This window comes from Dermacentor variabilis, chromosome 8, assembly GCF_050947875.1.
Source record: "Dermacentor variabilis isolate Ectoservices chromosome 8, ASM5094787v1, whole genome shotgun sequence".
Lineage (NCBI taxonomy): Eukaryota > Metazoa > Arthropoda > Arachnida > Ixodida > Ixodidae > Dermacentor > Dermacentor variabilis.
In genome coordinates this window covers 154377130-154402052 of record NC_134575.1, presented here as the reverse complement: position 1 = coordinate 154402052, position 24923 = coordinate 154377130, and the positions used below count along the sequence as shown (strand labels likewise).

Below are 24923 nucleotides of genomic sequence, written 5' to 3'. Positions count from 1 at the left end.
TCAGACAAACACATACCCACACCCAAAATACATTAACAAAATCACAGGGGGCAAGGAAAGCGACAAATGTAGGCTCTGTTCACAGACAGGAACACTCACACACATAGTGTGGGAATGCACCTCGCTCCCGTTCTCTCATCCCCCCGTCAGCAGCGAGACTGACTCGACAGCCTGGCTCAGTTGCGAGGACGTCGACCGACAACTTGAACTGGTGGACTGGGCGGAAAAGGCCAAGCAGGCCCTGGGCCTTACTTGAGCCCAAACCCTCAGCCACGTCCCTCTTTACCCTTCCCCCTTTCAATAAAGTTTATCACCACCACCACCACCACGCAGACCTCGAGCATTCCATTGCATAACACGCGATTGACGCATCCGTTCTTCAAACATTATCGCCATACTTGCTTATTGAAGAACCACTAGCAGCGGTTCCAAGACTTCAAGTACCTGCACGGCAGCCTTGGCAGCCGGGGTTTTTAGGCCGGAAAGAATCCTGCGCATGGAGCCCATCAAATTTTTCAACGTATTCGTGACGTCAATGTCATCCATCTTTTCATTTTCTTCAGTGCGTGTAGGAGCGGTGCATAAGGGCGTTCCCGCAGGCCTTGATGGTAACGAAGGCCACTGAGTCTCCGATGTGTTTGGTGCCGATGATGAGTCGCCTTGTACTTTCGCGGCATACAAAGGCTTCGAGGCACGTGCTTCTTCGTTCCTGAGACAAGGAGGGCGTGGATGCTGCACTTGAGCTGTCGTTCCTCCAACGCGAGGAGGGCTGCGGTCCCGTTGATGGCGGAGAGCCCTTGCCGCTTCCCTGTGCGTGGAATGATCTCTACTCAACTTCTTCAGAATACCCATTTCCGTCCTGATCTTTGGGCACTCTTTTGACGTTGCGTCGTGAGCACCAGAACAATTTTGACACTTCGCATCAACGTTGCAATTGCTGTCTCCGTGAGGTCCACCACATCGTTTGCATGTTACTGCACCCTTGATAACTGCACTGACATGCCCAAGTTTCGTACACCTGTGACACTGTAAAAGCCTCGGCACGTAAGTACGTGCCGGATGCCTCGCATATCCAACCTTGACGTGTGTTGGCAAAGTTTCCGATTGGAACGCTAATTTCACACATCGGGAACGTCCAAAACGGTGAAAGCTGAGCACAGGAGCCGACGATGATAGTAGTTTGGCCAGGTCAGTGTCTGTAATATCAATGTCCACATCGTAGATGACGCCTGTCGCCGCTTCCTTGCCGTATGCGGGGAATGCGCGAACAGGGATGCTTCCCAACTGAGTGATGTTTTTCAGTGTCTCCAGTATTGTAGGTGTATTGACTTCCACCGAGAGGATGTTCTTTCGAGCGTTTATACGTATTTCTTCTACGTGACCATGGGCAGTTCGTTCAAAATATTCCGACAGGCTCTGCCTGTTCAGTGAGTTGAGGTTGTCTGTTGTTGTTGGTACATATGCAATAGTGTATGATTGCTTGCCACTTGCCTTTCTCGTCGCCTGGCGACTGGTCGGTGATGTTCTTCGTATCTTTCTCTTCAGACGTCGGCTTGACACCACGGTAAAATCGCTGTCCGAGCCCATCTCATCAGTAGAGGAGTCATCAGATGACTCAATCGGGACCTTGCTGGAGTTAAAGCGGTCACTCACGTCACCGGCATAATGAACTGGCCGTTCAGGACCCAACTGCTGGGCGGGGTTTGGGTCCCCCATTGCAGAGGACGACGTCCCCCAGTTTTCTTGTCACTGATTGCAGAGATCACAGAAAATAAAATAGAAAATGCAGAGAGCTCGAAGCTGATCAGAGAGCGAACGGGTATAGACGATATTCTCATTGACATCAAGAGAAAAAAATCGCTCCTCGCGCCCGACAGGAGCGACACCCTCTAGGGAACTTAAGGCCTTCTGGCTATGCCCTCTCTCCTTGAGCTACGTCACGCAAAAGAGGACCACATAGAAGTTCTGTGCAGCGTGCTACGAGCGGCGCACCTGTGTTGAAAATGAGACGCGGAAGACCGAGTGGGCGACGACGGCGATAACAATTCGATTATTTCCGGGAACCCTTTCGCTCCTTGGATAGCTTCGGGGTTAGAAAAGTCCAGGCATGCTGCGACATGCCTCCGAGCGCGCTTTTTTTCTGGACGTGAACCGTGCATGTAGTCTCGGCGCTTGTGCTGCGATTGCAGTTGCGTGTCCGGCAAGCCTTCATTGCCGCAGAACGCGGATTACGTTCATGCCAGGATATGCCTAATAAGTGCTGCTAGCCCAATCGCTGGAGCAATGACAAGTCGGGGCCGAAAAATCATGCATTCATGTTTCCGCAAGATCAATGACAGAATATTGGGTGCTAATGCTAAGGCAAAGAAGAGAAAAGCTGGAGTTCTGAGGAATAAGGCAGCTGTTTCTTTGTAAATAGTTGCACGAATTTTTTGTATCTCCATTGCTAAATTTATTTGAGGTGTTGTAAATATGCAAATGGCGGTACTGTATCTAATAATGCTTCGAAAGCGATATTGTTCGTTTAGAGCTAATCTATACTAGAATAAATACATGAGTCCCGAATGTCAAGAAGGGCACACCAGTGGAGTTGTCATAAGAAATATGTTATGGTGCAGTGCTAAAATTTTGTAGAAGAACTTTTGTGGTCGCATGAATGGCAAACTCTTTGACGCCGACGAGAAATAAAGGCAAAGAAGCTACTCTAAAGAAGAGGGCAGCACTGTGACTTTTCAATATAAATTCCTTCTCAATCCTAAGGTTGAATCATTTCATTATTTATGGACGTGCTTTTTAATAATGCAGCGTGTAAATAGTATTGCATAAATAAAATAACCTTGCAATACCCTCTGTTCTCTGCGCGCCATCAGGTGCAACTATGTTAAAAAAAAACTGCGATATGGTTAACGTTGCCCATAACGGCGCGATCCCTTAATTCAACCCGTATCCCCGAGCACGCCGCCGGCCTGCGTGACATCACTCGCCGAGCGCCTCCTCTTGTCCAGGCGGTGCTGCTCCGATCCGCCTTCCGCGCTCGCTCGCGCGAGGTTGAGCTGACTTCGCCGGCTCATCCTCGCACCCATTCATTCGCACACACGGCGTGTGGCGACAATTTTATCGTCTTTGGAGTTTATACAGAGTATCACGGTGACGATGACGGTAGAAATGCGCCTGGACTTCCCATATAATTGGTATCGCAATACAACAAAATAAAGACGACAGGAAAACGAGGGCGCACGCGGAAATTGTGCTTGCTAGCTAGCATTCACTCTGTTTCGAACGCACTGTTCTAGACCCGCATAGTCAGAACAATCGTACACGGAACACAGCGAATTGGGCGAGTTTGCGTACCTGTGCAGCGCCACACATATGTGTCGTTCCTTCTTTGTTCCGCGTCTGTGTCTCAGCGTTAACTTATTTCAGCGTCAACAGGGTTGTTACTCGAGATAAATGTTGCTCTACGTGTAAACAAGGCGAACGTACACGCCTCGCATATCATGGTCCCTTTCAGAGCCGGCCGGTTTCGGCCCATACGCATAGTCATACCAGTCGCCAGTGCACGTCAGTCCATCCGCACCAAAGCGTGTAAAAAGCTTTGGCACCTTCCGTGCGGTTTGTGCAGTGTGGTGTGCTGCACCCCGTCATACTGGAATAATACGAGTGTCAATATGATGTGTTTCGTATGATTCACCAAGGTCCTTGATTTAATATTGTCGATTACCCGACCTGAAACCCGCAGCCGATGCATAAAACGTGGCACAATGGTCCGCTGATTGCAATGACGATTGTACTGAAGGAAACGACGAATGCAGGCAATCAAATTAGAGCTGCAAGCATGGACAGGTAATAATGGCACTTTGGGAGAACTTCAGAATGGCTTCAGAATAGGTAGGCGTTTGGATGATAACTTATTTGTTCTTACTCAGTGTATTGAAATATTAATACTAGAAAGCAGACCGTCATATGTGGCCTTTTTAGACATTACAGGAGCGTATGACAACGTAGACCGCAACATTTTGTGGGATATGCTGGAAGGAGATGGCTTAGCTAAGAATTGCCTACAGCTTTTGAGAGAGATTTACCTAGAAAATACCCTTACTGTTAAATGAGAAGGGCTGAGGAGCGAGGATAGAGTTGATATCAACAAGGGACTGAGGCAGGAGTGCCCTTTATCCCCACTTCTATTTATGATGTACATGTTGAGGATGGAGAGGGCGCTAGAAGAAAGTAATGTCGGGTTTAATCTCTCATACAAACAGGCTGGTACAGCGGTATAGCAGCAGCTTCCCAGCTTATTTTATGCGAATGACATTGTGTTGCTAGCTAAGAAGCAAAGTGATTTGCAACGCCTGGCTTATATCTGTAGACAGGAAGGCGAGAATTTAGGTTTGAAATTTAGTCTTAGAAAGTCGGGCGTTATGGTATTCAATTGAAACAGTGAACAGGCAGTGGCAATACAGGACCAGGAAATATCTCGGCTAAAAGAATATAAATACCTTGGTATATCGATACCCTATCTGCTCTTGTCTTATTTCTTAACGTTACACCCATCATTCTTCTTTCCATAGCTCGTTGCGTCGTCCTCAATTTAAGCAGAACCCTTTTCGTAAGCCTCCAAGTTCCTGCCCCGTACGTAAGCACTGGTAAAACACAGCTGTTATACACTTTTCTCTTGAGGGATAATGGCAGCCTGCTGTCCATGATCTGAGAATGCCTGCCAAACGCACCCCAGCCTATTCTTATTCTTCTGATTATTTCAGTCTCATGATCCGGATCCGCGGTCACTACCTGTCCTAAGTAGATGCATTCCCTTGGCACTTTCAGAGCGTCGCCACCTATCGTAAACTGCTGTTCTCTTCCGAGACTGTTAAGCATTACTTTAGTTTTCTGCAGATTAATTTTTAGACCCACCCTTCTGCTTTGCCTCTCCAGGTCAGTGAGTACGTATTGCAATCGGTCCCCTGAGTTGCTAAGCAAGGCAATATCATCAGCGAATCGCAAGTTACTAAGGTATTCTCCATTAACTCTGATCACCAATTCTTCCCAATCCAGGTCTCTGAATACCTCCTGTAAACACGCTGTGAATAGCATTGGAGAGATCGTATCTCCCTGCCTGACGTCTTTCTTTATTGGGATTTTGTCGCTTTATTTATGGAGGATTACGGTGGCTATGGAGCCGCTATGGATATCTTTTAGTATTTTTACATACGGCTCGTCTACACCTTGGTTCCGTAATGCCTCCATGACTGCTGAGGTTTCGAATGAATCAAACGCTTCAGTCGAAACCTCAGCAGTCATGGAGGCGTATGCATGGACACGTATGCGATAGATATATGGAAACACAGGCAAGAACAATAACACTAAAAGGGAGGAGAAATACAGCCATAGTGAAGCACAGAGCGCTATGCCGATACAATAGGTAAGAGGTGCTCCGGGGTATGTGGAAAGGTGTAATGGTTCCAGGACTTACTAAAACGGACATTTGGGCGAGTTGGTAAGCCATAAAACGATGTCATCAGATTTTTCGATATCAAACTCAGATTAATGCAACATCACGCGTGTTGGTCTTACGAACCACGAAGCAATAAGCCATTGCTACCTTTTACGTCATCTCATTCTAAGCTGGTTAAACTAACAGTGGCCAAATCATGCTATCACAACGCGCTTAACAAATCATGCATGCACTCCATGCAAGATAGCTTCAATCATAAAAAAGATCGTCTAGTAAAGGCTGCTTATCCCAAGCAGCTGCTAGTGTCAGTGTCAAACTATCCTTAGTAGTTTGAGCAAAAACAGAAAAGAACAACGGGTAGATTCGATGACAGGAATAGAAAAAGTAAAAACCATTGTAGTGCCTTATATTCATCATGTCTCACATAGAATAAAAAAGTCAGCTAACAGAGCATGTGTCAAAGTAGTTTTCTCGGCACCGGATAAGCTTGGAAAGATGTGCAAATGGTTAATACTGATTTCGTTCCAAGAGAGCGCAACACCAAACATGAAAATCAATTCCTCTCTTGTAAAGAGGGAATTGTCTACGCCATTCCGTTCTCATGTGGCAGGCTTTATGTTGGTCAAACGGAGAGATGCCTTAATGAACGCCTGAAGGAGTACGACAACAATGTGCATAATACTATAAAAGGGTACATTGGCATCCACTGTAGAGACTGCGACAGCAGGGCTTGCCACCCTGACTTCGCTCGAACACAAGATTTAAGTAAACATAGTAACGAAGTAACGCGCGAAATCATCGAAGCAGCGCACATCGCCCGGTCAAAAGACGCATGCGTCAGTAGCCCCTCCTTATCGATTACGCCCAAAGAACTGGCATTTTTAGCGGGGGGGGGGGGGGAGATATGATTATTGCAGTGATCTCCCTTGTTCAGTGCGGCATGTATGATTGACTGTGAATAGGTGCAGCGGTGGCGTAGAGGTAGAGCACCCGCCTCGCGTGCAAGAGGACCGTGGCTCGAATCCCGGTGCCGCGCACATTTCCACCGGAATAAAAAAAAATCCGCGTGTTGATAAAATCCCATAAACAGGCCCGGAGTGCGGCTTTATCCCGGTGACCAGAAACGGCAACGCGCACTCCCTCACCAGAGCAGGATTGGCCACCCTGGTGCACTTCTTGGCCACAACCTCCTATATGAATACAACAATCAAACCCGGCCCTCAGTCCCCAGCAGCTGGGAAGCAACTGACCACGGCGGCGGTCAGACCTGTGACGCAGCAGAGGGTGCTACAAGAATCCCTGGATCCGGACAGGCCGCTATTGGAATCTGAACCTGACAACGTACGCTTAACGCTAGAACGTAGTTTAGTGAGGCGAGTCTAACAGTGCTATTAGAGGGCAGCAAATGGGAATTGAAACTAGGAATTGGCAAGAATCAGATGTATGCGTTAAGAGACAAAGCCGGAAATATCATTACTAATATGGATGAGATAGTTGAAGATGCGGAGGAGTTTTATAGAGATCTATACAGTACCAGTGGCACCCACGACGATAATGGAAGAGAAAATAGTTTAGAGGAATTCGAAATCCCGAAGGTAACGCCGGAAGAGGTAAAGAAAGCCTTAGGAGATATGCAAAGGGGGAAGGCAGCTGGGGAGGATCAGGTAACAGCAGATTTGTTGAAGGATGGTGGACAGATTGTTCTAGAGAAACTGGCCACCCTGTATACGCAATGCCTCATGACCTCGAGCGTACCGGAATCTTGGAAGAACGCTAACATAATCCTAATCCATAAGAAAGGGGACGCCAAAGACTTGAAAAATTATAGACCGATCAGCTTACTGTCTGTTGCCTACAAAGTATTTACTAAGGTAATTGCAAATAGAATCAGGAACACCTTAGACTTCCGTCAGCCAAAGGACCAGGCAGGATTCCGTAAAGGCTACTCTACAATAGACCATATTCACACTATCAATTTGGTGATAAAAAAAAATGTGCGGAATGTAACCAACCTTTATATATAGCTTTCATTGATTACGAGAAAGCGTTTGATTCTGTCGAAACCTCAGCAGTCATGGAGGCATTGCGGAATCAGGGTGTAGACGAGCCATATGTAAAGATGCTGAAAGATATCTATAGCGGCTCCACATCCACCGTAGTCCCCCATAAAGAAAGCAACAAAATCCCAATAAAGAAAGGCGTCAGGCAGGGAGATACGATATCTCCAATGCTATTCACAGCGTGTTTACAGGAGGTATTCAGAGACCTGGATTGGGAAGAATTGGGGATAAAAGTTAATGGAGAATACCTTAGTAACTTGCGATTCGCTGATGATATTGCCTTGCTTAGTAACTCAGGGGACCAATTGCAATGCATGCTCACTGACCTGGAGAGGCAAAGCAGAAGAGTTTGTCTAAAAATTAATATGCAGAAAACTAAAGTAATGCTTAACAGTCTCGGGAGAGAACAGCAATTTACAATAGGCAGCGAGGCACTCGAAGTCGTAAGGGAATACATCTACTTAGGGCAGGTAGTGACGGCGGATCCGGATCATGAGACGGAAATAATCAGAAGAATAAGAATGGGCTGGAGTGCGTTTGGCAGGCATTCCCAAATCATGAACAGCAGGTTGCCGTTATCCCTCAAGAGAAAAGTATATAATAGCTGTGTCTTACCAGTACTCACCTACGGGGCAGAAACCTGGAGGCTTACAAAAGGGTTCTACTCAAATTGAGGACGACACAACGAGCTATGGAAAGAAGAATGATAGGTGTAACGTTAAGGGATAAGAAAAGAGCAGATTGGGTGAGGGAACAAACGCGAGTTAATGACATCTTAGTTGAAATCAAGAAAAAGAAATGGGCATGGGCAGGACATGTAATGAGGAGGGAAGATAACCGATGGTCATTAAGGGTTACGGACTGGATCCCAAGGGAAGGGAAGCGTAGCAGGGGGCGGCAGAAAGTTAGGTGGGCGGATGAGATTAAGAAGTTTGCAGGGACGGCATGGCCACAATTAGTACATGACCGGGGTTGTTGGAGAAGTATGGGAGAGGCCTTTGCCCTGCAGTGGGCGTAACCAGGCTGATGATGATGATGAAATGGGATATAATAGGGCTGAGTGAAGTTAGAAGGACAAACCAAACATTATAGCGCTAAAAAAAATCGGGCGCGTCCTTTTGCAACCGGGGCTTAGCGGAGAGACGGGAACTAGGAGTCGGATTCTAGATTAATAAGAATATAGCTCGTTAACATACCGGAATTCTATAGCATTATTGAGAGGGTGGCAGGTCTTGTTGTGAAACCTAATGAGAGGTACAAATTGAAGGTCGTACAGGTCTACACCCCCACAGCCAGTCATGATGACCAGGAAGTCGGAAGCTTCTATGAAGATGTGGAATCGGCGATGGGTAAAGTCAAAACAAAATACACTATTCTGATGGCCAACATCAATGCCAAGAAGAGAAGAAGTATTTTAATGATTGGAAAATGTAGAGAGGTCGGCCGGATAATGGAGCATCTGGCCTGCTACTCTACGTAAGGGAAGGGGAAGAGGGGAAGAAAAAGGGTCACAATGGGGGATGATAATGGGAGGAACGAGGTGAATGACACATTACACAACTGGTATCACAGGCGTGAGTCCAGGCCCGTGTCACCTAGGAAACGTGAAAGTGCACGCATTGTCTCTGTCGTCTGCCAACTCTGTGGCCACGCGCCTAGCAAGAGGTCCTCCGACAGTGGTCCATTGTGTAAATGTCTCAATGTATCTGCTAATGTCAGTCTTTCTCGCGCATACTCAGGGCACACCACAAGCACATGTTCTATAGTCTCTACAGCGCCACACACTGAACAGTCCGGGGAGTCTGTCCGTCCAATAATGTGCAAATATTTGCGCGTGAAGGCGACGCCTAAGCGCAGTCTGTGTATCAGGCATGCATGAGGGCGTGGAATTCCACGCAGAATAGGAAATTTCATATCGGGATCCAGCCTTTTAGGGCGGACGTGACGAGCATCTGGCTGGGCCCAGTATCTTCTCGTCGCACTCCTCATTAATTCCGACAGGAGGCATGTGATGTCCGGTCTGGAGAATGGCACGACAGTTCGCAGACCATTGCTGAGGGCGCGCCTTGCTGCAGCATCGGCCATGTCATTACCGTTGAGCCCACAGTGTCCCGGGATCCATTGGAACACTATGCGGTGGTGTTTTTCTTGAGCGTATGAAAGTAGCTCGGTGATCTGCAGGGCCAGAACCTGATATGCGGTGTGGCGCAGGAAGCATCCCAAAATTTGCAGCGCGGGTTTTGAGTCCGTGAAAATGCACCACTCTTGAGGTCTTTCCCCGCAAATGTGGCGAATCGCTTCCCGAATAGCCACAAGCTCTGCAGCGGTTGATGTTGAATTATGGTCTAGTATGAAAGCTCGAGTCATCTGTTGGGCTGGTATCACCACAGCTGCTGTCGATGCCTTAGATGACGCGGAGCCGTCTGTGTAAACATGAACATATGTCTGGTATTCAATGCCAAGGTAGGCAAGAAGCAGGCTGGAGACAAGTCAGTGGGGGAATATGGCATAGGCTCTAGACATGGCCGGGGAGATTTATTAATAGACTTTGCAGAACAGTATAATATGCAGATAGTGAATACCTTCTTCCGCAAGCGGGATAGCCGAAAGTGGACGTGGAGGAGCCCGAATGACGAGACTAGAACTGAAATAGAACTCATACTCTGCGTTTACCCGGGCATCATACAACATGTGGACGTGCTCGGCAAGGTACGCTGCAGTGACCATGGGATGGCAATAACTCGAATTAGTATAGACTTGAGGAGGGAACGGAAGAAACTGGTACATAGGAAGCCCATCACTCAGCCGTAAGAGTGAAAATAGAGGAATTCCGGATCAAGCTACAGAACAGGTATTCGGCTTTAACTCACGAAGAAGACCTTAGTGATGAAACAATGAACGACAATCTTATGTGCATCATTAAGGAGTGTGCAACAGAAGTCGGTGGTAACGTTAAGGGATAAGAAAAGCGCAGATTGGGTGAGGTTACAAATGCGAGTTAATGACATCTTAGTTGAAATCCAGAAAAAGAAATGGGCAGGGTCAGGAAATGTAATGAGGAGGGAAGATAACCGATGGACATTAAGGGTTACGTCCTCAAGGGGAATACGGTAGCGCGATTAAAAGACGGGACGCAAGAAGACACATAGGGACACACCTGGTCCCGTTTTTTAATCGCACTACCGTTTTCCCCTTGAGGATGCATTACCAACAAGCCCACATTGCAGCCCTCTTAAGAGTTACGGACTAGATTCTAAGGGAAGGGAAGAGTAGCAGGGGGCGGCAGAAAGTTATGTGGGTGGATGAGATTAAGAAGCTTGCAGGGACGACATGGCCACAATCTGTACATGACCGGGGTAGTTGGAGAAGTATGGGAGAGGCCTTTGCCCTGCAGTGGGCGTAACCAGGCTGATGATGATGATGATGATGATGATGATGATATGTATGTTTTTTAGAGCGCAGCTCTTTGGCGTCCGTTCCTGGGTTTCGCGTCGTCGTCGGCGTTGTCGTCGGCCTCGTAACCAGCTCCGCCCCCCTTTCATCCCCCCAGCGCTAGCAGCGACCGACTGATACCGCTGGATGCCGCTGACGCCGCTAGAGAGTCAAGATAACGTGACTGCATAGAACACCGTCGCCGCCATGCAGAAAGAGGAGGAAAGGGTCCCCCCCCCTGTTCTTGTGTGGCGGATAGGGTGCTCTTCAGTTGCCGACGCGCCGGTTATTTCACGTAGGCCCCGGCACGTCGACGAATACGTGACCACCTTCCCACGGCTAGACCTGGTTCTTAGCGCTGCGGAAGCGAGGGTATCACATTGTTTGTGTCGGCATCGGCGGTGTTGTCCCTGAAACCAACTCCGCAGCTGGGGTTGACTCACTATCGGCGTCAGCGGCATCAGTCAGTCGCTGCTATCTCTTCCCTCCTCCCTTTATCGTGTTGTCCGCTTGCTGCGCGCGCTTCTGCCCCCATCGTTTGCCGCTGGGTGTACACGCCGCCCCCCTCCCCCCTCTTCCTGCGAGTCTCCGGTTGTCAAAGCGCCGGCTCGAACTTAATTCCTTTCTTCGCTCCTCCTCCAATGCAACCCCTGTGCGGTGGCAATCAGAGAGCCAGATCGGTGGCGGCGGATCTGTATATGTGCACCGCCCGAGCCGAAATTGCCGCTGCCGTTCGCCCTGTGCGGTGGCAATCAGAGAGCCAGATCGGTGGCGGCTTGACATAAAGACAAACAGCAATTTCCTAACACTTATGCGGGAGAACATCCCGTTCCTCTCGCTCGTAACGCGTCCCACGGCTGTGACAACCTCGCGAGGCACTTGTATAGATCTCGTCTTTGAGAATCAAGCATTGGTGTACCAAGTCGAACATATACCAGTCTATTTCTCCGACCACAAAGCTTCCTTCATGACTGTCAAGAACTGTTAGTGGAGTCTTTGTTAAAGGAATACGTGTGAAAAATAAGAAAAAATTCTGTGATAGCGCATACATGTGTTGCTCGATTTCTTTGCCTCAATCTATCGAAAAGGTGAAACAGCTTATTTGCTGCGCTCAAATTTCGCATTAGGAAGTAACGTAATCGTCGGTAATTTTTTTTCTACTGTTGGTTGGAGCTCATATATATTCTTCGTTCCAAGCAAGAAACACCAGTTGCAAGTCAGCGCTCGTCCGTGTCGTTTCTCCATGCGTGTCCCCGTCAAAACCGCGCTGTTCTGTTTCAAATCCAAGACTTACTTTTGGAAATGCGGTTGTTTGCTTTAAATCAGGGGTACGATGAGGACTCGATGGGAACCAAAGGTCAATCGGACGTTTTGCATTGTGCGCTCACGGGAAAACTACAAATGAAGTTGTGCAGGGTGATATGGGCTGGACTATAGTGTTGAAGTGAGGGAAGCTCACAGAAAAATTGGTTATGAAGAATGATTGAGGAATATGGCTGAAAGTAAATGAGCTGGGGGAGTGTTGAGGTATTTGTACAGGGAAAAGTGTTCAGGTATTTGAGTTGAGGTATTTGTACAGGGAAAACACTGAATCACCGTGGAGGAAAAGAACTCGGAAGCTTACCAGCAAGTATGCGGCCTGTAGTGTGAGCAACACAGCGACAAAGAACGACAAGCGGAAAGTCGGAGAGGCTGAAATAATCTCATCGATGGCGGCACTGGAAAAGAAACCTGCAATGAGTAACTACTTGAGAGGAAAAAACGAAATCAGGAAAGAAACAATTTACGATAAGTCAAAGGGAAGCTCATTACTTTTCGAAGCGAGATCAGGATGCCGTAGAACACGCACCTTTGAAGCGAGACATAAGAATGAAGAAGCATGTGCTTGCTGCGGTGGATAAGCTAGGCTAACGATGGATAGCGTTTTATTGGAATGTGAAGACATCTTCCCAGATGTCGATTCTGGCACCACTGGCCTCCTTGAAGCCCATGGGTTCAGCGAAAGCAGGGGAAAAGTAAACATGTCCGCAATAAGAGGCGATCGGAAGATTGGTGGAAGTAGGGAAAGGACGAAAAACGGAGATGTACAAAAGCAAATTTCACAACAGGTGGTCGGAAAATTTAGTTGTGGGAGTTTATAGTGTTCTTTTTTTTTCTTTTTTAACCTCGGCAGGACATTAGGCAGTATAATAGCTAGAGCATGCTGGCGCAACCCACCGCCCCGTTCCAAAGGCGACGCTGATAACGTCCATCCATCCGTCCATCCATCCGTCCGTCCATCCATCCGTCCATCCATCCATCCCGGCTAGCGCCGCCGGGGCTGGGATGCGTAATCTGTGCGTATGGCACGTCCTGTGCTTGATTTCTTGTGCAGCAAAAATGCCGGTGCTGGGCTGTGGAGCTCGTGTGCTGGCCTGTGATAGTGTAAACATTACAATCGTCCATAGCCAATAAAACAGAGCGCTTCGAGCTGGCGTCTCAACCTTGTGCTGGTCACGTGCGCAGACTGAGCACGCAAACGCGCGCCAGTGAAAGGGCTCCAAAGCGTGCACTCAGCGTCGAGGACACCTAAGCCCGAAAGAAGCGTCGCGCGGGACGGGACCGTCTTCACCACCCAGAGAAACGGGGTACAGACCGCGAATGCGAAGTGTACATACAATTATAAAATTAATTGAATTACCTAAAGCCCCATAATTTAATGTTTAACACTTCTGCAGGTCAATAAAAACAACCATACAAAGCTTCGCTTACATCGATTTCCACAGTGCGTGGTATCCGCCAATTGGTTGTCACAATAAATATAAATCCCTAGTTGTGAAATCGCTGAGGTTGGGGTGTAATGGGTAAACCTAAACACTTATGTTTCGCCACATGTAAACTCCGCACGGGCTCTATCGGTACGCTTATCTGGAGCTCCCACCAGAGTGAAGTTTGTTTTTTCGGCCATTTGTTTTATCGCGATAGCAATTATGTGGACGCTACAGGCGTATGTGTTGCGTCGCCGTGATGTTCCGTACTGGAGACAAGGAGTTACGGAGTCGCCATCTGTCGGAAGCGCCTCCCTTGCGTAGTATGAGGGACCACGAGGCGCGCTCCTCGTAGGTTTCGCTTACGGCGCTCAATAAGAACACCACGCAGCAGCCCTCCTGGACATTTATATAGGTACTCTCAAAACGAGGGAAGTTTTTGACTGTCGATATAATAATCTTGAGCTAACAGAAAGCATAGAATCGTTCACAGACGCTGTCTCTTTACCGAATACGTACAGTCAACGCCACTGCACGAGCTCGCCGCGATGGAGTCTCCCGAACCGGCTTTTTGCGTGAAAGGTAGCCAAACGTTGAGAGTAAACTATGTGAAATATGTTCTTATAGTGGGCTGTCTATATAACCAAATGGGGCATAACAGAATGAAGCCTCAATCCAGCGATCCCACGGGTTCGCAGCGACCGACTGCACGTCCGCATGCATGTCCGCGCACAATGGTTTGCTTTCGCTGTGAGCGCGTTTTCGCGCCATGCCGTGAGCTTTAGGCCGTAGCATGTGCGCATTTGACAGTACAGTAGAAACTATCGTTGCGTGTACGCTATCATAACTTTTCAAAAACAATTCCGTTATAGAGACTTCGACACCTAGCTAGGGCGACTCTGATGTGCCGTCGCGACAATACAGCCTTTTTTGTCTTCTAAATTCTTGGACATTTCAATATTTCTCAAGCTGCGTCGCACTGTATGTTTATCGGTCTTCTCAGCGTGCGATTTCCCTCTGCTTCTTTTTTGTAATCCAGTGCATATTAAGTCACAACACAAACATGACCATATGCTGTGCCTTTTTTAATGGGCGTCTTACCGCTCCCTTTCCGTTCCAGTGAACTTACCAGTACCTAGCATCAACAAGTTCATAGACTAAACCGTCATGCCGGGCAGCGGGCGCGGGCGAGCGTTTCAGTGCGCGTTTTCTGCTACTCACCGAACATCGCGCAGTCCCGGTGCCGTAGCACAAGTATTCCTCGCCTCTGTGCTTGCTGAATACCCGAGTTGTAGCCGATGGCTGTCTGCCGGTTCTAAGTTTCGCCAGCCAAGCTTCACGCAGCTCCTTGCCCTGCGGCTACGTGTGAATAAGGCTGACACCGAGCTCCGTTGCGTACGTCTGGCACTGCGGCACCGAGCAGTAGCCTACCATGATGCACGCCTCCAAAGGCAGCCACTACCTGTTACAGTACTCTCAAATGTTGTCAAGCAGACACCTAAGGCGGTAAAGCCTCACCACTTAATCAGAACCGCGGCGCAGGTGGGACATTAAACTTTCGTTTCGCTTCGGCGCTTCCGAAGCAGCCGACGAGGCCGTTGTGTCCACGTGATCCTTCATGCCGCATCACGCCGACGGTGGCGCTAGTTTTTCCAGCGGTGGAGCTCGCCTCCAATAATGTCCAAGGGCGACGACAGCGTCGCTGCGCGTCCCATGCTGCGAGTGAGAGCGAGGGAATCCGACTATCGCGGCTCCCTCTGGCGCGCGCGGAGGAAAGGCTGCTCTCCTCCGTCGCGCGAAAGGCCGTGAGGAGGGAAGCGGGGATCGGCCTTGGCAGCAACTGCGCATTTCGCGACGGGGCACACGGTGAACCTATAATCGCGGCTCAATCTCGCGTGCCAAGCACGGAGGAAAACGGGGTGGGGAGGGAGCGGCTTCGACTCCGCCCACATGCAAGCGCGTATACGTGGTCGCGTGCGCCGTGAGGGATCTGCAGTCGGCCTTTGTGCGCGCGGTGTGCTTGCCGCTCTGGCGTTGAGGCGATAGACCACAAGGGTCACTTCGCTCCCTGCTGCTACCGCGCTTGCCCGCACTAGCGTTTCGATAGCCAGTGTCCGTGCTCATCGAGTGCGAAGTGGTCATGTTTGCTTCTGCGCGCTGACACCCTGCTTGTTTATTCACTTAGTAAGGGAATGTTTCCAATATGGCCAATAAAATTGCTATCCTTACTTCATATAGCCATATAGTAATTTGCTATCGCAATCGACGCTTCGAGTTTCGAGCGAAACTGCAACTTCTTGTTTCCCTGAATTCATCATTTCTGCATTTAGATAAAAGGCATGAGTAGTTGCCCCTGCGATTTCCTTAGCTTCATTATCTGTTGGCTTTATATGGCCTCTGCTGGCAATGTTTTCCGAGTTTCCAGAAACTTACAATGACACCCACTCTTGAAAAGTAAAATCTGGTAAGTTCTCCGTATGATGGCAGGCGGGACAATTTTTTTATTGAGTCACACAGGACCGTGCACCAAATTTACGACAGCAGGCATGAAACGACGAAAAGGTGCTTCGATTTGCTGATTACGTTGAACGTTGCTGAGAAAGCAAGGTTAGGGGTTTTGGACAGGTGGAGTGATTGCTTTTCGCTGTCTCGTGAATCCACTCCCGGTGCGCGTTCCATCGGGCAGCGTGGCCGGTACTTCATCGACAGAACGTATAGGGAAATGTGCTTCTTTTAAAGTGACAGATTCAAGAAAGTTCCAAGCAGCAAGAGACCGGGGCAAAGGGCAGAGAAAACAAACCGGGAAAGCGCTGGCTTTCGGCAATTCTCAGACAGATTCAGAAACTTTCACTTTGAGAACTTTCCATTGGCCTCGGCGTTGAGAGTGTCTTCACGAGGTGGCCTCATTCTCTCCTCATCCTTCTTCGCAGGCAACCTTGGCGAAGAAAGCGGGGGGCTCCAAGCGCTACTTCTGCGGCGCCACCCTGGTGTCGCCCAAACACATCCTGGTACCTGGACACTGCGTAGCCAAGCTAGCGTGAGTGCTCAAACATGCTAATGCAGAGCTTTCTTATATATATATATATATATATATATATATATATATATATATATATATATATATATATATATATATATATATATTCTTTGGTTGATTTCCACAACATTTTCCCAGGTTCGCATGTTCGTTCCACCGATTCGGACTGTTGGGGAAACAAACCGTAATATACATAGTTGCCGGGAGGGAGAATGTAAACTGAGTCCTTTTGCTAAACAACTCCAAAATATCTCCAGAAACAAATTAAAAACTTGGTTTTAAAAAAGAAACGGCGAACTTACCAACAAATTGAGGCGTCAGAAAAATCTTACACGAGAAAAGTGTATCCAGAAAGCTAAAACTGTGTGTACGATCAGAAAGCTTGCGATGCCCGCCGCTGCAAATACGAAGCCGAGAAAATGCGCAAGGGTAGCACAGGCGCGAACTTCAGTACTTCTGCCAGTGGTAAGCGTAAGTCGATTCGCAAACCTAAACAGCCCTTGCAGATGACTTGCAAGTTTCTGCGATAGGCGCGTCGCAGTCTTACGAACATATCATAATTATGTCTATTTGCGCCGCTCGAGCTGACGCGGGTAAGCATTGGAACGCGCTGTTTCAGCTGATTGGCCAGAGGCCACAACTGATAGCCGAGGAGGGCGCGTGCTTACTACATCTTTGTGGTGTGCTCCGACTTGTTATCGTAAGGTGCATTGAGCTGTTCCACTGCATAATTGTACGGAGCGCGCGCTGTTGTGGAAAGCAGTAACATTGATGCTGCACGGCGAACTTCTGCCTAACGTCTGATAGGCTGTGTTTCTCTACACTCTAAGAACAGTTGCATGGTGTATATTTTCTACACAAAAATAACCGTCATCCGTCCTACGTTTGCTTTCTAGAAAATGTTGCGCTCGTTAGTTTCCTCTCGAGAGTGCTTTGTCACGCGGACAACGCCCATGCCGTTCGTGACTTGGAAGTACCGGGCTCGCAGCATTAAAAGAAACTCAAGCAAGACGGATGACGATTATTGTTGTGTGGCAAATATACAACCAAAACGGTGCAACCGTTTCTTGGAGTGTACGGGCGCAATAGCCTGAATTTTTATACTTGCCATGGCACTCTAGTAGATGTGTATTGTTTGTCCCTGACAACCGTCGAGTTTGTCATTGAAGTTCTTTGAGCTCTTCTCCTATTCTTTTCTACTTTGAACTTTCTCTTGCTCATACAGCTTCGAAGCTATAGACCGTTTTTTCATGGGCGCCACCATATTCTTACGCAGTGGCGCCATCTATGGGCAGTCGGCATGCTGCCTTGGGCGAGCATGGCAGGTATAGGCTCGATGGTAGTTTCTGGCGTCTCTTTTCGCGCTCGTGCGCTCCATATAGAATGGCGTGCGTCTTCTACGTGGTAATGGTTCTGTGAGACGTGCTCTAGTGGTTTAAGCCGGTATGGCCGAAGTTTCTGCTGGCGTTGAGGCGGACAGAGCACGCAGCGCGATGTGTGCGCGAATGTTCGCGCTTGCAATCAGCCTCGGCGATCAATTCTGCATTTCTGAATGTTTCCATTCACTAATGTGACCTTATTGCAGTATTATCCTCTAGTTCTAAGCGGCGGTTTAGAAGCAATGAAACATACGCGATGATCGTAACTGCGTGGGTACCGTTCTGCTACGGTAGGAGCTGTGCTGTCGTACTTTACACGCGTTCAAACTGTTACCTGCGGATTACATTGCGTTACTACTTGGTTCGGTAGATGAGGTTTCCACCCATGAATAAAATAGTTTTGGTTAGTAAAAACAGCATACCTTAGAGTGGGAACTACACTTCTCCAGCAAAGCGACCGTTTACACACTGCGTGAGCGTTCTAAGCAGTGGCAGGTTCTGGATGACACGGTCCGAGCACGCGCCGCTCAGCGTTTACGCGCGATCTACAAACGCTGCGCGGCTGTGCATGTTGCGGCGGCGGCAGCCCGTTTTCTGTCGGAGGGGAATTTTTTCTTCCGTTGTGCTCCTTACGTTCTCTACTGAGCACTCACACGCGCTACGGAAATTTTGCCCTCAAATATAGCCATCGCATTCTTTTTATGCAATTTCTCTCATATGGCTTTACAGGACAAAAGACAATGGCGCATCACATAGCTTATATATGTATCATGCTTGTTCACCAACCGCAGTGGTCGCTTTGTTGAGCAGCGCGATCGGCCTCATGCAGGAAGGCTAGCGTATACATATAGTGATTTCAGGCCTAATAGACTTGAAATGCGTGAGAACGATGCCGGTGCATCACAAATATTTAATAATGCCTGCCGCTTAGATGTTTCATAGTTGCCTTAGCTAGGTTGGCCGTGAGAGCATGCGTAAGACCATAAAAAAACACAAGAGCATGCGCTTTTATGTTTCTTGTTTTTAGTCCCAGCACCAAGCGATCAGATAGTGAGCAGATTTACCACTTCATGATGGTAATACAGAGACACCGGTTCTCTTCGTTGAATGAAAACCGATATACGAAAAATGGTTCGCAGCACATACACACACCGCGGCTGATAATGCTGATAATGCACGTCACATGTTTGCGCCCCCAAGGTATATTTCCGCGTACTGTAGTTACCGATGCACAGAAAGGCTTCCCTGACGATATTATATTTATTTTAATTATTTACAGATACTGCAGGCCCTTCTCGGGCCCATGCAGGAGTGGATACTAAGAATGCAAACAAGAGAAGTAAATTTAAACTAATTACTTGACATAATTGCAAAGATATAATACATACAAAGGTGAAAAGAAAACATGGCAATACACTGGACATAGATGACATAAATGTATACTCGAACAAGGTAATATCAACTCAGAGTGTACTGCACTTGGACTCGAATTTCAACAAAAGTTGATAATACTAATACAGTTCACAAATGATTCCAACGAGGCGGAGTTCACTGCCTCCTCAGATAAGGTATTTTTGCGCGAGGAAATAAAGAGAACTTGTGAACATTGATGTGGCTGACTCGCTGTCTAATAGTTTTACTGCGGTGCGTTCTGTCCGATCGTTTGAAAGCATCCTGACGATATCGTTCCCGTGATAGCTTAAAGTTCTCGTGATAAAGTTGGTAAATAAATGTTAATCTAGATATTATCCTGCGCTGCTAAAGTTTTTGTAGGTTGGCCCTACTACGTAAGTAGCTGACACTATAGAGTGACGGGAGTAAACAGAACAAATAAAACGCAAAGCTAAATTCTGTACTCATTCGATTTTGTTATCAAGTATTGTTGGCAAGAGCTCCAAATAACCGATGCATACTCCAATTTTGGTAGTTATAGCGCTTTGTATGCATTTAGTTTTACTGCATGAGGGGTTTTACGCAGTTTCCTTTTCAAGAACGACAATTTCTGTAGTGCACCCCAACAGACATTTTCAACATGCGGTTCCCACTTGAAATTACTGGTAAGTGTGACGCCTAAATACTTAACTTTGTCAGTTCTTGTGATGTTAACGTTACCTAAAAAGTAAGTAAAGTCAAGGGGCTTCTTTTTGTTGCATAACGTAATGGAAGCTGTTTTGGAAGTGTTTATTCTTAACCACCACCCCCCACCCCCTTGCGCACCATGCATCAATGGAGTGTAAAGAATTGTTCAATTTAATTTGGTCATCTCGATTATTTATGGCTATGCATACAACACAGTCGTCTGCAAATAGTTTAATCTGGATTGGTGGTTCGACGCAAAGATGAATATCATTAATGTATACCAAGAAAAGGAGACGCCCGAGGACCGAGCCCTACGGAACACCCGAGTACACATCCAAATCTTCGGAGACACTCCCATTTATGGCAACACACTGCTTTCTATTTCTTAAGTAACATTCAATCTATGCCACTACTTTCTGTTCGATGCCAATTGCCTTTAGTTTTGTTAATAAATCTTTATGAGGAACAATATCAAACGCCTTTGAAAAATAAAAAAATAGCATCTGTTTGGTCTTCTATATTGAGTGTACCAATTAATTCATCAGTTCTTTCAGCAAGTTGGGTTACGGTAGATAAACCAGATTTAAAGCCATGCTGGTGCGGATAAAGCAAATTATTATTTTCTAAGTACGTAATAATGGCCTTAAAGATAATGTGTTCGAACATTTTACAACAGGTGCTAGTTAAAGACATGGGCCTGCAGTTGTTAATTTCAAAAGGAGAGCCAGATTTATGCACCGGAATGATTTTTGCCGAGCGCCAATCATCAGGAATTACTGCAGTGCTTAAATATATCACGAAAATATGACGTAAATATCTGGCCACTAATACAGCATATCTACTCAAAAAGGTATTGGATAGTTGGTCAAGACCAGGTGATTTCTTCACATCTAGCCTATGCAAGATGCCAAGAACACCGTCCTCTGTTATATCTACCTCGGGCATAGGACTATCATAGCCATACGAGTATGATGGTAACAGTGCATGCGAAACTGTACGCGTGAACACGGATTGGAAAAATGCATTAAATTTGTTAGAAATGACAGCCGAGTGAACAATACTTTCACCCGAAACATTTATCTCTGATATACACCATTTATTCCTTGATAGATAGCGCCAGAACTTCTGGGGTTCTTTGTTCATAAATGACTGCAAAGTGACTGAAAAAAAAAACGTTCTTTCGCCGATCTTGTTTGCTCCTGCAGGTTAAAAATAAGGCTTGAAAGGCCATTTGTATTACCACGTTTACGTCGTCGCTTAATTTTACGTATTAAATGAATCATTTCTCGCGTGAACCACGGGTATTCCCTATTGGTGCGTTTCTTCTTTAACGGGACATATTCTTGCTCTCAAAAGAGAGGAGTTTCTCTAAAGTATGACCACATTTTATTAACATCGCTGATTTTCTTGAAGTTAGCAAAGCGCGATTCCAAATAGCTTAAAACAGCGATATCGTCGACGTATGTGTAATCTCTGACGAAAGTATCTGAAGGCATAGTAAAAGAACGTTTCCCCACAGAACACCTATACAAACTTAGAGAAGGGAAACTGTACCTTCCACAGTGCTACGGAAATAAGCGTAGCGGTAGCGTCGTGAACTAAAGTATCTGACCACGGGTGGCGCTGTACAACAGGAAACGGAAACGGGGTTTTGCACAGTATGGTCGCTTTACCTACTGGGTTCTGGCTGATGCGCATCGATCGTGCTTTCGCCAGTTAGGTTGCTGTGTGGCAAACGTAGCGCCTACATAGGCGCTACGTTTGCCACACAGCAACCAAACTGGCGGGAGCACGATCAAGGCGCAGCAGAATATATGTAGCGCTGAGTCATATCGAGTTAAGGCACACTCTGAACTGACTTTTAAGGGCATCCCGAGCGGTTTTTCGTTTATTACGCCGCCGTTACCCCGAGTTGTGCCGCCGCGCTCCAGCTATTGCATTTCGTGTAGGGCTACTGACAGAGTGCGGTTTCCAGGTGGCACGATGGCCTCGACTGGAATAAACGCACACACCAAAGATTGAGTAAGCTTGAAAATATTTTATTTGCATTTTACAAGTACAACAAAAAGCACACGTCTACGGATCCACACAAACGCGGTTACATAGTCAAGAACATAGTCAAGAAATGGCTCATTAATAAGGGTAGCACAAGCGCACAAGAAAGAAGACCTAAGCTACAAAACGTACAGTCGGCTGCTAAACATAACTTCCCTGTCACCGCGTCTCACTTTTATACAGCATCTTTAGAGCACTACCAGGCCGGGTAATTTGGCGAAAAGAACGCAACAGCTTACGGCCGTCAGCTGCCTCTTCCTTACGGGTGTCATAATTATCCTAATCTCCGCATCAACGTCGTGCAAGTCCGCATACAGGTATCTGTATCTGAACCACATGTGCCAGCTTAATACATGTGTAGTGAAATTATGATAACCACTGCGTCTTATCAAACGTATTGGTTTTGCAAATGCGCATTACAGCTGACGGAACGACAAACTGTAAGTGAAGCACACGAGAACAAAGACAAAAGGAGGATGCAACACTTGAAGAAGAAGGGAAGAATTAGTAGGCGTACTGCAAACAAGCGATGACGGAGAACACACAATGATGCATCGGGTGTTCTGTGACATCGGTTTGCGTACTTACGGTGTTATGGAGATCAACGGCATAAAAACGTACCTTCAAGCGTATTCCGTCAACCTCCGCCGCATTCATTATGATAATCAACGCCTAAACAAAATGAGGCACTATTTTTTGCCACGAGTAGACCTCTTTACAGCAAGTCTGTGTAATGACTCGCAGACGAAACCAGCATGCTTTCGAAAATGTTTTACCGCCGTAGTATTCGAACGCCAACGGCCAGGAAACACATCGATACCAATAGGCTGTCGGCTGTCGGTGGTTAATCAAGTACAAAAACCTTGACGCTATGACTAAAAAGCAGCTTCAACAATCAAATAAAAAAAAAATCAACTGCCTATTTGCATGAGGTAAAAAAACATCCTTAGACACCTCGATTGTTCATGTCAATGGTTTGTGTAAATTAAAAAAATCAGCATGTTCAGCGCCCCTAGCAGAGAAAGCACCAATTAAAGTATTCGACCAAATTACAGTAGCTCCACTTGCGCGCTTACGCTGAACCGCGCCTCGATTGATTTTTCGCCCTCTGTGGCCATTTGTTGAACTTGAGAGTGTGCGGGGCCTGGTTTCCCTGCAACCGGACATGACAGAGCAAGCAACTTATGGTCAGATATGCCGTCTTCAACACTAACCGTACAGCCTTGAAGTGAGCTGCTAACAAGTGCTAAATCAAGGAGGGAAAATGATGAATTATTGACCCTGGTATCGTCGGAAACTAGTTGGTGTAAAGAAAAGTTGAATGTAATAATAATAATAATATTTGGGGTTTTACGTGCCAAAACCACTTTCTGATTATGAGGCACGCCGTAGTGGAGGACTCCGGAAATTTTGACCACCTGGGGTTCTTTAACGTGCACCTAAATCTAAACACACGGGTGTTTTCGCATTTCGCCCCCATCGAAATGCGGCCGCCGTGGACGGGATTCGATCCCGCGACCTCGTGCTCAGCAGCCCAACACCATAGCCACTGAGCAACCACGGCGGGTAAAAATGTTGAATGTAGTCGTGAGCAATGCATGAGCGCTTTTAGAATCTGTGTCATCGTGAGAAAAATTAGACCAGTCTATCCCCGGCAGATTAAAGTCTCCCGTTATTATAATGTTCGACCGGGAATTCGTATTATCTGCAAAGTAGTCGTGCATGGCTTCCAAATATTCCGGTGAAGCATTTGGGGGTCGGTAGACACCCCCTAAAAGTACACTTTTGCCCCGGAATTTAAGTTTGCGCCATACGCTTTCATGTTTATTAATGCCATCCATTAGTGTGAATACAATATTATTTTTAATTGCGATAGCTTCTCGACCACCTCGTGACTCTCTGTCTTTACAGATAAGCTTATAAGCAGAAGGTACGACTCCCGAATCCTGTACATGAGCATGAGCATGTACATGAGCATGTTTCAGTCATTACTAAGACATGCGGATGACAGGAGATTACATCTTCGAGGGAACCGGATTTATTTACAACGCTGCGCGCATTGAGCGAAACAAGGAGAACTTTGCTTGAAGATTGTCATTTTTTATCGCGACTTCGTGTGGTCAGGTCACACGGGCAGAAGCAGGATGATCGGAATCACGCTACATCTGCGCATCAGGTCGTGTGATTTCCACTCGGCGGTTTAGAAGCTGGTCCCAGATATAAACTTTGTCATCTATTTTCACTTTATCAAAAAGAAGTTAAACCTTTGCTCCATTGGCCTTTTCTACAGTTGCAGAACGCCACAGTCTACCGCGCAAGCCACGAATATTTTTAGAAAAGTCCTCTGATATAGAAATCTGCGTTCCTTTTAGCTTATAGCATGATGACATTATTCTAGCTTTTTCAGAAAAATCAAAGAACCTCAGCATAACTGGTCGGCATTTCCCAGCATATTTATAACCAACCCCGTGTATGCGCTCAATTGTATTCACTTCAATGTCAAGCTATCTTAAACGTATCTTCTTTGACTCTGTCTTGCAAGGATTTATTATCCTCTCTTGTTTCTTCACTTAATCCATAAATGATCACATTATTTCTTCGACTACGGTTTTCAAGATTGTCAAGCTTATTCGATAACTCATTCACTAGCTCCCTCGTCCCTTTGTAGTTTGCTTCGTACTC

General features: G+C 46.9%; 1 protein-coding gene across 2 annotated transcripts in view; it reads left to right on the top strand.

Annotated features, from left to right (window-relative positions):
- Positions 1-24923, top strand: part of LOC142590681 (uncharacterized) — a 344046-nt gene that overhangs the window by 231780 nt on the left and 87343 nt on the right. For both annotated transcript variants that reach the window (XM_075703098.1, XM_075703097.1), the window contains one exon: positions 16622-16728. In XM_075703098.1, coding sequence (XP_075559213.1) covers positions 16622-16728 — 107 coding nt within the window. The remainder of the gene's footprint in view (positions 1-16621; positions 16729-24923) is intronic.